Source organism: Alosa alosa, chromosome 1 (assembly GCF_017589495.1).
Source record: "Alosa alosa isolate M-15738 ecotype Scorff River chromosome 1, AALO_Geno_1.1, whole genome shotgun sequence".
Lineage (NCBI taxonomy): Eukaryota > Metazoa > Chordata > Actinopteri > Clupeiformes > Clupeidae > Alosa > Alosa alosa.
In genome coordinates this window covers 20,578,850-20,596,136 of record NC_063189.1, presented here as the reverse complement: position 1 = coordinate 20,596,136, position 17,287 = coordinate 20,578,850, and the positions used below count along the sequence as shown (strand labels likewise).

Here is a 17,287-nt window from a genome sequence, read left to right as displayed (position 1 = left end):
ACACAGACAGTCTGCAGCGAAATAATCTCATACTAGTCTCACGCCAGCATCAAGCTAGTCTCTCAGTCTCTCACTAGTCTCTCATTAGTCTCAAGCTAGTCTCATGCTAGTCTCTCACTAGTCTCTCATTAGTCTCTTGCTAGTCTCTCATTAGTCTCACGCCAGTCTCACGCTAGTCTCACTCTAGCCTCATGCTAGTCTCTTGCTAACCTCATACTAGTTTTACGGATTAGTGTCACGCTAGTCTCTCCTTAGTCTCTTGCTAGTCTCTCATTAGTCTCACGTTAGTCTCTCATTAGTCTCTCGCTAGTCTCTCACTAGTCTCTCGCTAGTCTCTTGCTAGTCTCACGCTAGTGTCATGGTAGTCTCACACTAGTCTCTTGCTAGTCTCTCATTAGTAATTGTCTAGTCTTATCATAGTCTCTCATTAGTCTCAAGCTAGTCTCTCGCTAGTCTCACGCTAGTCTCTCATTGGTCTTACGCTAATATCTCGCTAGTCTCATGCTAGTCTCTCATTAGTATCACTCTAGCCCCATGCCATGCCTCTTGCTAGTCTCATGCTACTTTTGCGTGTTAGTACCATGATGCTAGTACCATGATGCTAGTTTCTTGCTAGCCTCATGCTAGTTTAATGCTAGTCTCTGGCTAGTCTCAGACTAGTCTCATAGTCTCAGGCTAGTTACACGCTTTTTACATGCTAGTTACATGGGTAGGGCTAGGGGTGATTGCTCTGTCGCTAGCTCAGCAACTTTTTAGAGTTTAACACAGTTTTAAATGCACATCATGCAGGAATTCACGTGACTTCTTACTCCCCATTGCTGTTGCGTCAGTACCTCTCAGTCAGAGCTGACAACCCTCACGCATTGATTGGTGTAAGAGCGTGTGGAGCCAATCAAATGAATGAATCTCACTCTCAATGTGTGAGAGTTGGCAGCTCTGGGCCCTCTGGTTTAATCTATTGCAGTGTCAACACTCCTGTTTTTCCCGGTTTTCTCGTATTTCAAGGTCATCTCCCGGCACCCTCTCGTTTTGTTATTTCTCTCGGAAAAACTCACGTAATTTGCATGGCCATCAAACTTCATTTTAAAATCACTGATACATTCATTTTTTATGTGAGTCTGACATCTCCCAGGTTGGCAGATTGTGTATGAAATACACCCTACACATACACGATCACTTATTTTCAATTTCAACCATTTTGTCAACCCAAAACCCACATAAGGAAGCGGGTGCCGACTGCGCAGCCACTGTCGCAAGCAAGCGGCCTACTCCAGAACTAGCTAGTGTCAAATTGTTGGGGATTAACACAACACATCAACTGTTATTGAGTGTTAAAACACTTGTATGAAACATGTTAAACATGTTTAACCCCCGAAAAAAAAATCACTAGAATGACACTAGCATGAGAGACTATGGTAGGACTATGGAGCATGCTAGTTTCAGGCTAGTCTCAGGATATAATCTCAGGCGGGTTTCATATTAGTCTCTAGGTCAGCTACAGCCTCGTGTGTGACGTGTGTCGTGTGTGTAGTTTCCAGCCCCACATCGAGGAGAAGGTGCGTGAGATGGGAGACATCCTGAGCCAGGTGAAGGGCACCAATGTCCCTGCCAATGGCAACGGCAGCATTGCCACAGATGCAGACAACGTGCTCCAGCCCATCATGGACTTCCTGGACAGCAAGTAAGAGTTACACAGGCACACACACTCACACACTGGAAGTACATGCATGTACATCAGTGATGACTAATGCGTTTATTTGTGTGTGTGTGTGTGTGTGTGTGTGTGTGTGTGTGTGTGTGTGTGTGTGTGTCAGTCTGTCTCTGTTTGCTAAGATTTGTGAAAAGACAGTACTGAAGAGAGTCCTTAAGGAGCTGTGGAAGTTGGTCATGAACACCATGGAGAAAACCGTCGTGCTGCCCCAACTCACTGACCAAACGGTGAGAGCACACACACACACAGATACACACACACACACACACACACACACAGATACACACACACACACACACACACACACAGATACACACACACGGTAATACTGTACTATCCAAACACTTTGATCTCATGTGAAGAACACAGTGACAGACCTGCCAACCTGTACGCATTTTGCGTAGCAACCACGCATTGTCACATCAAAGTACACCGGTTTGATTTGTTTTACTTAAAACTAGGCAAAAACTAGCAAACATCCAACTTCTCCGGAAAGCTCCCTGGAGCGTGTGAATTAAAATCTCCCGCAGATCTATTTCATACGAGAAAGCGAGAAGTGAGAATGACAGATAGGGCATAGTGATTGGCCTCTTTTTTTTTTCTTCAACCAACGGTGAGTTAAATGAAAGACTTGATGAGGTGAGCTTGTGTTCACTCCCAAATTCACATTCCCCAAGCTGCCGTTTTGCAAAACTAAAAAATCTCCACTGAGTACGATTGTGAATTCACCTAGGCCTAATAGTTTGATGGAAAGTTATTACTTGTTCACTACTTATTTCAGTTAGCATTATATTTTTCCATGTGTTGCTGATGGTACTGATGAAAGGCTCTCAGAGAGCGCAGATCTTTCCAAGCTAGGCCAAATGTAGCCATTAACATGAGTCTGGAAGTGGGCCTAGGCTAAATATTTTGAGCTGCTCAGAGATGATTTGTTTTTCTTTGGAGCATATAGATAATTTCTTCTTGATTATTAGCATGAAAATAGCGAGACCAAATATTGGGCTTCCAGACAGATATCGCTCAGCTATTGTTGAGACCTGCCCCTTTAGTTGTGATATTGTAATCATTGCAGCCTCACAGATGGCAGAAAGACACCGCCATCTGAAAGAACAAAGCAATCAGTAATTTGCATTAGTCAGTAGGTAAGAATTGAACATTGAATGTATTTAAAAAACAGGAATTCGGAGATCTTTTTCTACAGCCTGCCGTCGTGCATTCCCTTTATATTATATCGGAATCATGTTCATACTTTGTTGCAAAAGACGCATATTGAGTTTGTTTATTATTGCGCTCCTCAACCAGAGGGGGACCCCGAGAGCAAATCTTGTTAAGGATGCCTTAAGGGCTAGCCTGCACACTGACAACAGCAGATGTCCATAAGCCTCTATCTACTGTAGCCTATATTCAGGTGAATTAATTATGTTGGCATAGTATGACATGTTATGGCAGCTTTTCGGCAGCCACTTCTGAGTGCGGATAACTCCGGACAACACACGTCTTAGAATATAGAGTAGTTTATTTATTCACCTTTTAAAAGTACAAACAAAAGCCTCTATCCCATTCACACGGTTGAAAAGTTGTTTGCCACTTCCGCTCTACCTGGCCAAAGGTGTCCCAGCCCTGTAAAAGGTATCCGTCAATCAGACGGCCAGACGTCACTTTCAATTGGCCAGACAGATTTAACACTTAGAATTGCGTACATTTAAACCATATTCACCATAATTATTAACCATATTTCATGAACATAAATTATTATCCTAATGTCATTGGCATTTTATCAATATTAATAATTCAAATGATTTTACAAGCATAAATATCAAAACGGCTCCAACATGAGGGATAGATGCATTTCTTTAAAAAGAAATATCTAATGATAATAGATTGAAAAGATGTAATAATAGACCAGACACAATTGAATAGAGATACTAAAATGGACAACATATCCACATCAGTCCCCATCAACAAAAGTGTTTTTCATAGGTCAGGATTATTAAGCTCTAAAACAGATTGTCAAAAAGGTAAAGCTAAAAGATTCAGTTTGCATTTTCAGGAACACCTTGGATAAAATGTAGATAGACATGCAACATTAAAGATGGGTCGCTATCCAAATTGTTTTTGGCTGCATGCATGAAGGCCAACGTGAGCATTTTTTTTTCTCGGCTTGAGTTGCTACTCAAAACATTTCTTCAAGGTTGGCAGGTCTGCAGTGATGACCCTACTCTCTCTCTCTCTCTCTCATCACTCGCGCCACAGGCTCTTGCTCATTGAGAACATGCATTGCACCCACCCAAAGCATAGAGCAGGGCTGCAAGCTGAGTGACAGGACCTGTGGCCAACCAGAACCCTGCTGGAACCAAAGAACAAGAGTGCAATTTTATCAGAATTTGATTGAATTCAACTTGAGGAAGAACAGATTTAGTTGATGTTCAGTTCCCCTGAGATGTGCACAGTTTTCTCTTTTACAGGAAAGTGGGAATTGCAGTTGTAGAATGAATGTTCTTTTTCTAATCCATTTCTCTCTAACCTGCTATTCTCTCTGTTTCTTATACATCTCTACTGTCACCTACTCATCATTCTCCACAGATGATTGTAAGTACATCACCCTGTGTGTGTGTGTGTGTGTGTGTGTGTGTGTGTGTGTGTGTGTGTGTGTGTGTGTGTGTGTGTGTGTGTGATAGAGAGAGTGAGTGTGTATATGTGTGCTTGCCCACCTCACTCCTGACCTCATTTCCTGCGATGACCTCGTATCCTGTTCACTCCATTCCTATCCTCCTCTTCTCTGTCCTCCTCACACGTCTCCCTGTATCCCTCGTTTCTCTCCTCCAGCAGCACCAGCATGACTCCCCCTGGACCAACCCGAGACAACCTCCTTTACCCTCACAGCTGACTGTCTGTCTGTCTGTCTGTCTGTCTATCTTCTTTTGTCTGCACAGCTTCCTACCTCAGAACAGTCTGTGTGTCTGTCTGTCTGTGTATCTGTGTTTATGTCTGTATTTCTCTCTCGGAATGCCCTAGTAACCTACTGTCATGTCCTGTGCTAGGGGTACGGAACATGAGCAAAAAGGTTTGAGATGGCATTAAAACCAAAGTCCTTATAGGCAAGTCCCACCACTCGGCTTCCAACGGCAGTTATTTATATTGTCAATCATTCCGTTTCCGTAAGTTGGTTACTTACATTACTGGAAGGGGCGAGATATGTGTGGACAACTACCATATTGGCGTTAAGAACCAGTGGCGAGGCGTAGGGAAAATGTCCCAGGAAGCCAAGTGACAAGTGACAAATGTTTATTTATTTATTTATTTATTTCAGGGGGGTGGGGGTACATTTTGTGCAATGTATAGCGGCACAACATACTGTAGCCTAACCTACAGGCCATGTAAAATAAACTGGACAAGGGACACTTGTAACAGCAACACACGCTGTCTCCCCTCCCTCACACATTGGCTGCTGGAGGACGTCCTCCACACAACTGCATACTCGACCACCACTACATTACCCCTATGCATAGGCATAGAAATCTAGGCTATGTAACACACAATGCCACGACAATGTAGAATAACAATGCAGCCTGGGGGGTATTCCAAGTACGTGGTTTATGACAAACCTGGGTAAGTTAACTCAGAGTAAGTGGGAAACCTCCTACAACAAGAGCTCTATGGCATTGTTTTGTTTGGAGAATGAAGCCATACAGCTCTTCTATTAGGAGGTTTACCACTTACTCTAAGTTAACTAACCCAGGTTTGTCACTAAACCATATACTTGGAAAATCCCCCCTGGCTACTGCCAATCGTAACAGCAACACACACGGGCTCTCTCTCCCTCCCTTGAAAGTCCTAAAAACCCTCTCTATACAAACATCCAGAATTGTCATTGGTCTGCCATCAGATTTAATTGTTGTTGTTGTTGAAGCAGTAGTTTACTAAAATCCTTTTGTAGGCCTACTAACAATTCCAAATCTCTACTGTCCACAGTGGCACTTGCTAATGTGATCTAATCTCAACAAAACTCAAAATTGCACCTAACTAAACGACTGATGGACTGGAAGGGATAGACGAGGAGGATGGCTTCCCTTTGGAAGGTGCTGACGGATCACAGTTTGACAGTGACTGTAATTATACCTAATTTGATTGGTTGATCATCTTTTTTTTTTACACATTGCTTTAGTGATAAGGATTCCAACTCGGGCTGGATGCCACTTGGAGACGATGGGAGTGTAGTACTGTGTTTCAGGAGGAAACGCCACTGGAACTAATCCCACACATTATCCCACACATTTCTACGGAGGATTCTTTGAGTGCTCCTCATTATAAAGTCTCTAATGAAACAACCACAAAGGGTAAATTTAAAGTATTTATTTACAAAACATAGAATGATAACAAAAAGAAGAATCAGAAACTAAGGCTGCAAAACCAAGTCAAAACACTCAAAAGGACTCAAAAGCAGCCCCTGGTGATCAGTCTTCCTCCCAGTCTAACTCTGAGGGAAGGCAGGAGCGACGGTAACCGCATGGGTCAGTGTTCACGCGTCAATCACCCACGGGACGGTCTGAAACAAATCAGGAAACAGCAAACACAGAACAAAACAGAAACTGGCACAAAACACACACAGGGATGTAACACCTACCTCTGAACTGTCTGTCTGTCTTTCTGTTTTTTTCTTCTCCCTGTACACAGCAACCAACCACAAAGCTGTCTGTCTGTCCGTCTCTCAAAGCTGTCTGTCTGTCTTTTTGCACACCCTCACAGCAACTTATCTCTCTGTCTATGTGAGTGTTTCTTCGTCAGTGTGTGTGTCTGTCTGTCCCTCTGTCCTGATACCTGCTCAGCAGTCCCCCTCCAGAAGACTGTGTGCAGTGTTATGCAATCCTCTTTCCCTTTTCCTTCTCACAATCTCCTTCCTCTTCCTCCTCTTCCTCTTCCTCACTCAGCAGCACATCCTTCCTGTCTGACCTCACCCCACCCCCTGCAGTGAGAAACTATAATAATATGATACTCCATCCCTGCCCTAGTCCTGACCCCTGACCTCTGCTGAAGCTATGAGCGCTGTGGCTAGAAGGTTCAGGCCGATGGCTAACAGGCAGGTCATGGATGCTGACCACTGGAGCTCTGAGGTAGCAGAGGCGCAGCCAGCAGATGAGAACAGAAGTGAGAGGAAGAGGGTCATCCTTGGCAGCTGGCTGCGAGTTTTGGTTCCGCTGCAGTAGTTTAGGGCAGAGCCAGTAGGCATCAGTCAGTCAACGCTGACAAGCTGGAAGCTAAAAGTCTCCACAAGCAGTTTTCCCCCAAATCTAACCCACAACAATATTCTCATCATGCCCCTGGACTTTAGCATAGAATTAACAAATGCTGATCAATAACACCAATCAATTATCTCTCTCTCTCTCTCTCTCTCTCTCTCTCTCTTTTCTCTCTTTCTCTCTTCTCTCTCTCTTCCTCACAGGGCACACAACTCATCTTTAATGCTGCCAAGGAGCTGGGTCAGCTCTCCAAACTCAAGGTGAGGATCCACTGCAGTTTATAACACTCTCTTCACTGACTGGGGCCAGACTGGGGCTGTGTTCTCTTCTGTGTTGTCGTGTGGATACAGCTGAAGGAGCTCTGGTCTGCTCTTTGAAAGGCCTCTACTGTCACTCGCTTTCTTACGGGTTGTAACAAACAACAACAGTAACAACAGTAACACCAAGAACAGTATTACTCTCTGTAAGACATGGCTGCTGCCGTTGTGAGTCTAACACTAATCTGTGAGACAGTCTGTGAGTTCAGTGGTGTCCCTTGGAGCACAGCAGAGCTGTCCATACACACACAGACACTAGCACTGCTCAGTGGGGTCCGTAGAGTTTCATAGGGCTTGTTTCACTATTCTGCTACTCTCATATTATACAGATGTTTTTGTGGACATTTATTTAATTCTGTTGCTGATGTGGACTCTCTGTTACTGTGTGTGTGTGTGTGTGTGTGTGTGTGTGTGTGTGTGTGTGTGTGTGTGTGTGTGTGTGTGTGTGTGTGTGTGTGTGTGTGTGTGTGTGTGAATGATACAGGAGCACATGGGACGAGAGGAGGCCAAAGCCCTGTCACCCAAACAGTGTGCGGTCATCGAGCTCGCCCTGGACACTATCAAGGTACAACATCAACATTAAGAAATGCACTAGACAAGTGTACAAGCAAACAACCAAGCAAACAAAGAAACATGTCATGTCGTTTTTTTTCTACAGTATCACCTTCACCTAACAAAACATTTGATTTATTATTTATTATGTATTCAGTTTCACTTTAAGCAAACTCATAGATATATATATACTAACTAGATATCTGCTTCTCAGCATGCGTCAACACCGCCGCCATCTTGGATCGGGGATCTGAAGTTCTAAACCAGTTTTCCCATGTTGTCAGTATTACCGATTTAGCGACGTTTGGCCATCCCCAGCGATAGAAACCCTTATCTAGCGACTAGCGTCAAATTTGGCGACTTCTCACAATGATGGCAAACTCGGTTTCGTTGTTGAAACATTTGTGAATTAAGCTACATCTCGTTTGCCCAAAGCGTTGTTGCCCCATGATTATAAAAGTAATGACTGGCCTATGTAGTATCAGACTATGTTAAAGCACGGAAGTAAATGTTCTACAGATCTAACAGCAACTTCTGGTGATATTAAAACCTAAGTCAACGAGACGAGACGTAGGCTATGTAGGCTCAGCCAGAGCCTGTCTACGAAGAGCATGTTCGCTTCCATTGTATCGAACCTGGTTGCAGTTCACCCATAGTTCCTCTAAGGGCGGCCGCGAGTTAGTGCAGAATGAATGGGAGTCTATGGAGCTAGACGGGTAAGTTTATATTTATTATTGTCAAAAGCTTAGTTTTCTCTGGACTCGACCATAAACACATGTCTGTCAGTTGGAACAACCCAAAAAACTAGAAAATTGCTTGAGATTTTGACAATTTATGGTGATTTTATTTTCGTTAGATCTTTGCCTAGATTGACACTAATGCATTAAAGAGGAGTGGATCCCCGCGGCAAGATGGCATCCCTACTGATGCATTCGTTACAATGAATAGCAATAGTCAGTATATATATATATATATATATATATATGAGTATATATATGAAGCACACTGCAGTCCCCAGGAGGAAGTCTGTGTTTGTGTATATGCGTTTGTAGACACCCATGAGAACTATGTGGTCTCTGCATTCATTGAGAAATGGACAGATCTACTATTTGAAAGATAAACGAACAGAGAAATGTGCGAGGTCATTGGAGTAGTGGTTTGCTTTTGGTGGCAGCGTGTGTGCTTGTTTCCCTCCTGTGCAGCAATACTTCCATGCGGGTGGAGTGGGTCTGAAGAAGACCTTCCTGGAGAAGAGCCCTGACCTGCAGTCTCTGCGCTACGCCCTGTCCCTCTACACGCAGGCCACCGACAAGCTCATCCGCAAGTTCATCCAGTCGCAGCACACTCAGGGTAGCTAGCCCTCCCTCTGTTCACCTCTGTACCACCTCTCTCTCTCTCTCTCTCTCTCTTTCTCTCTCTTTCTCTCTCTCAATTCAGTTCAGTTTTGTTTTATTAGCATGACTGTTGGTACAGTGTTGCCAAAGCAAAACAGGAAAAACAGTTTATCTGTTAAATCTGTTAGGGGCTGCAGTATTTGATAGGAAAATATAAATTCATGAGCCCTCTATTTCTCCACTTATATTGAACACCCTAATGAGTGTTTCTCTCCCTCCCTCTCCAGTCCATGGAGGTAAAGGTAAAAGGTACACAGCCAACGAGGAGACTTTACCAGAGAAAGGTGAGCTACAACTGATTCTACACCAGTAACACACAGGGCACACACACACACACACACACACACACACACACACACACACACACACACACACACACACACACAGGGTATATGCACAAATGGAGTGGGTGCTGGCTGTGTCATGCTTTTAGCCTTCTCCTCTGAACGCTACAATGACACGCCCACTCTGGTTCACAGGAAAAACATCTATTTTTTGGTTCCAGTTCCTACCATGTTCTGAACTGGTTTTTGTTTGGTCGAAACGCTCCGAACAGTTCAAATGTTGGTTTGCGAACAGGAACGGAACCGGTTCTCTGTCGGTGGGAAAGGGCTATCAGTGATCTGGGTGTCTTGACAGTCTCTAGTCACCTGGAGAGTCGTCCTGTGGCTGTGGTCTGAGGCCCTGGACAAACGTCTTTGATCTCTGCAGTGAGTGTGTGGATCAAGGTGGACGCTTCCTGCTTCCGCTGGCGTCTGGCCCTCTCACTGGTCTGAGCACGGTTGCCTGGGCCAACAGCGTGTTTTATGAGAATGATCGTTCATTATGCGATGTCTGCTTCCGTTGAGCAGGTCATTGAGGGGAGGATGCTACCCCTGGCAACCTGCCTGGCACCCTCTCATTAGATTAGAAAACCACTTCACACACACATACACACACACTCACACTGCAGGTCTGGGGAAGCACCTCCTGTAGGACAGTGTGTGTGTGTGTGTGTGTGTGTGTGTCTCAGAGGTCTGCGTGTGTAAGCTAGCAGCCCCCCATAAAAGGTACTTTACTGCCCAGTTTTATAAGATTGGCTGTTTTCTCTAGCGTTCTATAGCACACTCATCCATCTAAAACCCTTTAATCTGGAAATGGACTTACCTCTGCTCCTCATATATCCCTCCTCCATCCATCCATCCATCCATCCACCCATCCATCCACCTGTCCACCTCTGCACCTCTGGTTCTGTCTGGATGCTGGCAGGGATGAAAGCCACACCTCTCCCCAGCCTCAAGTCACCACGTATCTGAAAGGAGCATCTCATGATTAAATCCCCCCCACCACACACATACACACACACACACATATGATTCTGGCTGTGTAACACCAGCTTGGATGCTGCTGTGTTTTCTTGTCTGGTTCCAAGGGTTAAAACTGTGTGTGTGTGTGTCCAGCCCCACCGTCTTGTGCTGTACTTCTGCACAATTCCAGGTGACTGCCATCACTCCCCACTCTGCCAACTCTCCCCACAGAGCCTCCACGTCACATCTGACCCCACGGGACAGCACCCACGGTGACCAGTTGTTAGGGAAATGAGCTCAGTGTTTCCTGCCTGTAGTGGTCTCTTAGGGAGTGGCCACACAGGGCCCTGCAAAAAATGCTCTCTGGCTCCACACTGCCCCCTTGTGAATAGTGCTAACTCCTGCAGGCGCAGTGCACTCAGGAACTCAGTTTGGGGACAAACGCCTTAAGATCTCAAAGGAACTTTACTGTTGATATCCACAGACATGAGAAGAGCATATAGACACTCAATTCCTGAGGTTTTACAAATTTTTAGAACCAGGGATTAATGTCCATTCTTTGGATGGAGTAAATGGATATTGTGTGTGTGTGTGTGTGTGTGTGTTAGGTGTTTGCTGTGTGTGTGTGTGTCTATCTGACAATGTGTCCGTATGTTCTCTGCAGCCTCAGGAGTGGATGACCAGGTTGGAGAAGTCTGCATGAATGTAGAGCTCTTCACCGACCCAGGAAATGGAGCCAACAAGATCAACATCAAAGGTGTGTGTGTGTGTGTGTGTGTGTGCGTGTGTGTATACATATATATGTGCAACCTCTGTCTTTATATTTGTTTACATTACAATTGTTTTACAAACCATCTAGTGTATACACACATATGTAAATGATTAATCACTAATGTCTTTATATCTCATTGGCTTCTTCCTCTCCTTGTCTGTGATTGACAGTGGTGTCAGCCAATGACCTGCGCTGGCAGACCCGTCCGTTCCGTCCATTCGTTGAGGTCTACATCATTGGTCCTCACCTGAGCGATAAGAAGCGCAAGTTTGCCACCAAGTCCAAGAACAACAGCTGGTCGCCCAAGTTCGCTGAAACCTACCAGTTGTAAGTTTCTACAATGTACTGTGTCCTCATGGCAACAAGGACATCATCTGACATATGCAGTCATCCAAAGTGATCATAAGTAAATAAAGCAATAGTAGGCTAGGCTGCAATAGAATAATACATAAAGTAGGCAAGTTCAGTTTCGGTGGTGGTTGTTCAGTGTCATGCCTTAAGAGGGCGCTTGGTAGCTTGCTGTCTGCTATTGTATCCAGTCCATAATGTTTGTGCTGTGGCAGTAATGGATGTGACTGCTAGTTTGTGACAGAGCCAGGCCCAAATGTCATGCGGTATGTCTGACTTCTTGGGCATCTGTAAAGTCCTTGAGACATATTTATATGTTACAGTGCTATAGAGCAGTGGTTCTTAAACTTTTTGTCTGGCGACCCCACAAAAAAGTATGGCGAGGTCTGGCGACCCCACTTTCCCCAAACCCATTCTAAGTCCTTACTCAAATACCCCCCTCAAAAGTTAACAACTAAATCAAGCAAAAACTAGAAAGCAAAGTCATTTGTTTTATCTACTCCATATGAACAAGAACCGAGAAAACCAAACAATCACGATTACACAAGTGTAGGCTGCCGCCATATCAGATCAGAGCGCTTATGCGTAGCGCCACGCGACACAAGCACAAGACACACACATACACATGCAGCATTAGGCCTACAACGTTACATTAATTGTATTTATGGCGATAACAATAACAATATATTTTTATTTCCCTTTCCTGGTTTACTATCTTTAACAATTTCAATGGGAAGGGTGGGCATGCTTCCATGAACATAGCAAGTTAATTCTAGGAGGAATGCTGCATACGGCAACACAGAGATTTTCCTCCACGGTGCTGAGCCGACATCTGTATTTTGAGAAGTCGTTTCATTTTGACAAGTTTTAAGCTCTCATTTGCCAGAACATCGCCACAAATCACACATTGTGGGTGGTCGAGGTTATCTTTAACTTGGCAAGTGAATGCATATTTCAGAAATTCTTTCTGATAAAGCCGACGCGCCGTTTGTTCTTTTTTATTCTCACCGGTCTGTAGACTTCTGACATCCCATCCCATCACGGAGGAGTAGACGCACTGGTAAATGGCACTTCCGAGCTTTTGTTCAATTTTTTAAGCAGCCACCTGTCCATTTTGGCTAGTAGGCTACCTGTGTCTTTTGTTTTGTTTCACTTAAAACAGCGGGAACAAGTTGAGTTTGCATAGTGGGAGCAGATAGTTATATTGTTTCTATCAGCGGACCAGTAGCCCATAGGCTGAACCAGATCTCGTTGAAAGACAAAAACATTTCTCTCTCTTCTCTTAAAGAGAAGAAAAAGGCAGAAAAGGCCAATATTATTTTCCTTTGTTTTACCTAATAATAATTTCAGACTGAATACAGAAAATAATTGGCGACCCCAGGGAAGTTTTTGGCGACCCCATTTGGGGTCGCGACCCCTAGTTTAAGAATCACTGCTATAGAGATCAAACTGAATTGAAGGGAATTGAATGTGCTACTGCAGGGTCTACATGAGGATATGCAATGTGACACCTGCATCTCTCTCTCTCCCTCCCTCTTCCCCTTTGTTTTTCTCTCTCTCTCCCCCCCTCCCCTCCGTCTGCAGTACCCTGGGTACAGAGCTGGGCCCGGAAGACTATGAGATGCAGGTGGCGGTGAAGGACTACTGCTTTGCGCGGGAGGACCGTACAGTGGGCATGACCGTGCTGCAGCTGAGGGAGCTTTCGTCACGCGGCAGCGCCACCTGCTGGCTGCCGCTGGGCAAGCGTGTGCACATGGACGAGACCGGCCTCACCGTGCTACGCATCCTCTCGCAGCGAAACAACGACGAGGTTGCCAAGGAGTTCGTCAAGCTCAAGTCTGACCAGCGCTCTGCCGAGGAGGGACGCGCCAGCTAAGGGGCAACCGTCGCCACAGCAACAAGACCCCCCAGCCATGCCCATCACCTGATGGACGGCCCAATGACCTTTGACCTTTCTTGATGCCACCCCCGAACTCCCCGCACCTTACGTTACCCCTGATTCCACACCACTGGGTTCTGTTGGGGTCGGGGGTGGGACAGGACAAGAGGGCTCAAAAGGTCATATCTGCCCCTGGTGACCTCTAGGGGTTGCCCCTGGCAACATTCGAGAATATGTGCAATACACACGTGGATGCATTCTCTATCTCTCTCACACACACACACACATTCACACATGGACACGCGCTACGCACACACACACCAGTGGAGCTCAGCTCAGTAAGTCAGTGCACCATCTCAGTTGAGAATGGGTTGCCATGGCAATACTTTAATCCCTGTATTTTATAAATAGATTTATTTGTTTTCTTTATTCTTTGACTTCTTTTAATCACAGGGCTACTACCATTATGAGTTAACAACAAACATTGATAAAGAATTAATAATTATTTAATAAATACAAGCCACTCTCCAGCTATTAACATCTGCTAATAATAATAATATGTTAATAACTGGGGTGCCACTCAGCTTGCTGTCTGGCACTGAAATGTAACTAGCAATGAGTGTGTGTCTCTCTCTCTCCTGAGCACTGTGGACGGCCCAGCACTCTGGCTCCCCGCACACTACCGCCCCTCTGCCCTCTGGACCCTCCTGCTTCGGACTGCTCTGCCTCAAGCACAGAAACACACCCGCTCCTGCCACTGCCCCGATTCCCCACCCTCTGGACACACACACATATACTGAACTCTCAAACCACTTCCTGAAAAAGAACCCTAGGGGTGGGACTTTTATTTTGACAGAAAATGTACTTGGCCTTTTTTTTTGCATGTTCTATGGTATAGCCACAGCCTTGCCACATCCTGTGTGTTCTCTCTTGTCTGTGTTTGTGTGTGTGTGTGTGTGTGTTCTCTCTGTGCTGTTCTTCTCTGTTAATTAATGTCCTTCAACATTGTGTCTTTTTTCACCTGCTGGTTTGCTTCCTCATGACACATACACACACACACTTTATTATATCTCTACTAAATCTCTTGTTCTTGTACAGACACACACACACACACACACACACACACACACACACACACACACACTCTCTCTCTGTAGGTGCCTCCCTCAGCTGCAGGCTCTGTGTTGTGTGTCAGCATGCTGTGCTTCTGCGTGCTCTGAGAGATCCAGCCTGGTGGAGAGATGCTCCCTCACTCACACTGTTTACTGCTACTGGCCTGTTTACTACACCTGGTTGTTTGTTTGTTTGTTTGTTTGATCGCTTCTTTGTGTTTGTGTCTTGGTCTGTGGGTAAAGAACAGCCCATAGATAAATGCTGATTGTGTCCAGTTCCATGGCACTGCTTTGCAACAGAGACTGACGCAGCAGGGTGAGGGTCACTGATGCTCTGGACACTGTAGAAGGAGGTGTAGGAGAATGAGGAGGAGGAGGATGAGGAGGAGTACTCAATGCGGAAGGCCAGTCATGGGATCAGGCTGAAGAACAGTCCACGCCTGTTGCCAAAGTCCTGTTACAGATTGAATTCTTCTCATGAATTTATGGCAGAATGTTACCTTTTTGAGGATATCACAAAGAACACAAGGGTCACTGCTGGGAAGAGAAGAGAAAGACACAGAGAGAGAGCCAGTGTGCAGTGCTCTGGCCCTGGACCCGTCCCCAGCTCAGCCCCAAGCCTGGGAGTTTTACCCCCCTCCCCCACCCAGAAACCACCCAATACCCCCGGCCCATCAGACTTTGGGCCCATCAGTGAGACAGCAGCACTCAGCAGATGGACGACCTGACCATAGAGGAAGCCAATAGCTGTGCATGACATAAAGATCGCATGATCTCACTATGTGCTCAGGTATATGCAATTGTGTGTGACTCCTGGTTAGGCAATATATACATTCTTGCGCACTCACACACACACACACACACACACATTTCCCAATTAGCCATATGCTAGCCCACTCTGCCTGCTGATGTGTAGTGAAGTCTGGTCTTCTTCAGTTGGATTTGTTGTTTATCATCTTGTTTTCCACAGAGTCTTAAAGCAATACTGATCAGAGCCTTTGCTTGGGTACAGAAAGAGTCCCATACTGTTGATTGATGGGAGCGTAAGCGAGTGAGGCCTCAGATTATGGTCAACCCTAGAGTGGATCCAGCCTCGATCTGGTGCAGGCCTGGCTATGTTCTGGCCCAGTTCCGCTGCCCAGTCGGCTGAGGTTTTGGTGCAGGAGGACCAGCAGGATGACGAGGATGTTTGAGCTCGTCTTCTCTAAGATGTCTCTGTCCAGTGGACAGCCAGTCGTCACCTTGTCCTAGGAGTGATGTGTTCTGTTGAAGATACCCCAACTGTCTACTGTCCTGTCATGATCTCTTCAACGGTCTTCAAATGTTTACAGTGCAATATAAATAGTGATGAAATTAGCACAATAATAAAAAAAAAATATATACACACATTATGAAGAGTTTGGTTCCAAAACGCTATATATCCATTTTTTTTAAAACATTAATAAGTCATGTTATTTAATTGTGTATGTTATTTAACATGTTGTTTAATTTGCTGTTGTGTTGTTTTGATTAAGTAAAGATAAATCAAATAGAAATAACCCAATTACAGTTCTACTGAAATTACCTGGAAAACAACATTTTAAAACATTATTTATGAAAATGGAGGATATAGCGTTTTGGAAACAAACTCGCCAATATATATATTTATAAAAAAAAAAATAAGTGGAATTTTTAGGAATAGTGCAAATTCCACAAACCTTTGTCGGTATAGTTACTGCTGAGTCTTGCAGACATTCTAGAGTGTTTACTGATTCTAGAATGCCTTCTAGAATGTGTTGTCTCGACAGAGTTGGAACTGTTAACTAACTTGGGGGCAGGCGACTCTGGGGCAGCCTTGGGGTTGACCTGTCCTCCTGGAAGACTACCAAATATCCACGGCACCGGAATGTCACTCCTGCAGTGAGTAGTATAGGCCTTCATGTTGGGGTAGACTTGAAACTGTCTCGGTGAAATTTCCCTGGCTTTAACATAGAGACAGTATTCTAACACCCATCACGTACACGCACACACATATACACACACGCTCAAGCACAAAATGGGCACGGACAACACATAAATGCATGCATGCATGCACGCAGAAATGTCACCATGACAACTCAGCGTTGCCCACCTTGTGAATAGACCTAAGTGCATGATGGGAATTCCACTTCAGTGCCAGCACGCGTCTGTGATGTTACCTGCCAACTACCCAATGATTGCTTGGTCTTTCTTTTCACCTTTAGCTTTGAGTTCAGCGACTCCTGTTACCTGTTGGACTTGCCCCAGAGGTGACTTTTTTTCTCCCCGCTTGTGACTTCACGTTCAGCATTTGTTTCTGAATGTAGCGCAGATATAGAGGATTGCATGAGAGGATCTTTTTATACTGAGGATGTTTCTAAGTTTTTTAATTCTCGTTATGATTATTCCTATCACGGAATGAGGATGGGTGTCTGCTGCATTGCTTCCTATTAATAATAAAATAAAATAATTAAAAAAATATCTGAACCCAAGACCCTGTGCTGCCTGGTCCTTCAGAATCTCAGAGGGGTTCTAAAAATACATGGCTTAGTGACAAATCTGGGTAAGTAAACTCAGAGTTAGAGGTTCATCTCCTAATATAATTCATAAGGCATGGGGTTCTTTTAGATGGTTTACCACTTACTTAGTGAACTTACCGTTTCTTCACCAAACCATTTACTA

The 17,287-nt window shown here is 44.8% G+C and overlaps 1 protein-coding gene across 1 annotated transcript in view; it reads left to right on the top strand.

Moving 5' to 3' along the window:
- Window positions 1-17,087, top strand: part of LOC125295934 (protein unc-13 homolog A-like) — a 76,734-nt gene extending 59,647 nt beyond the window's left edge. Inside the window, 10 exon segments of the mRNA XM_048245552.1 lie at window positions 1,532-1,681; window positions 1,815-1,938; window positions 4,295-4,300; window positions 7,152-7,208; window positions 7,750-7,830; window positions 9,020-9,167; window positions 9,439-9,495; window positions 11,162-11,254; window positions 11,440-11,596; window positions 13,202-17,087. Coding sequence (XP_048101509.1) covers window positions 1,532-1,681; window positions 1,815-1,938; window positions 4,295-4,300; window positions 7,152-7,208; window positions 7,750-7,830; window positions 9,020-9,167; window positions 9,439-9,495; window positions 11,162-11,254; window positions 11,440-11,596; window positions 13,202-13,493 — 1,165 coding nt within the window. The 3' untranslated portion in view covers window positions 13,494-17,087.
- Window positions 17,088-17,287: the final 200 nt, after the last annotated feature.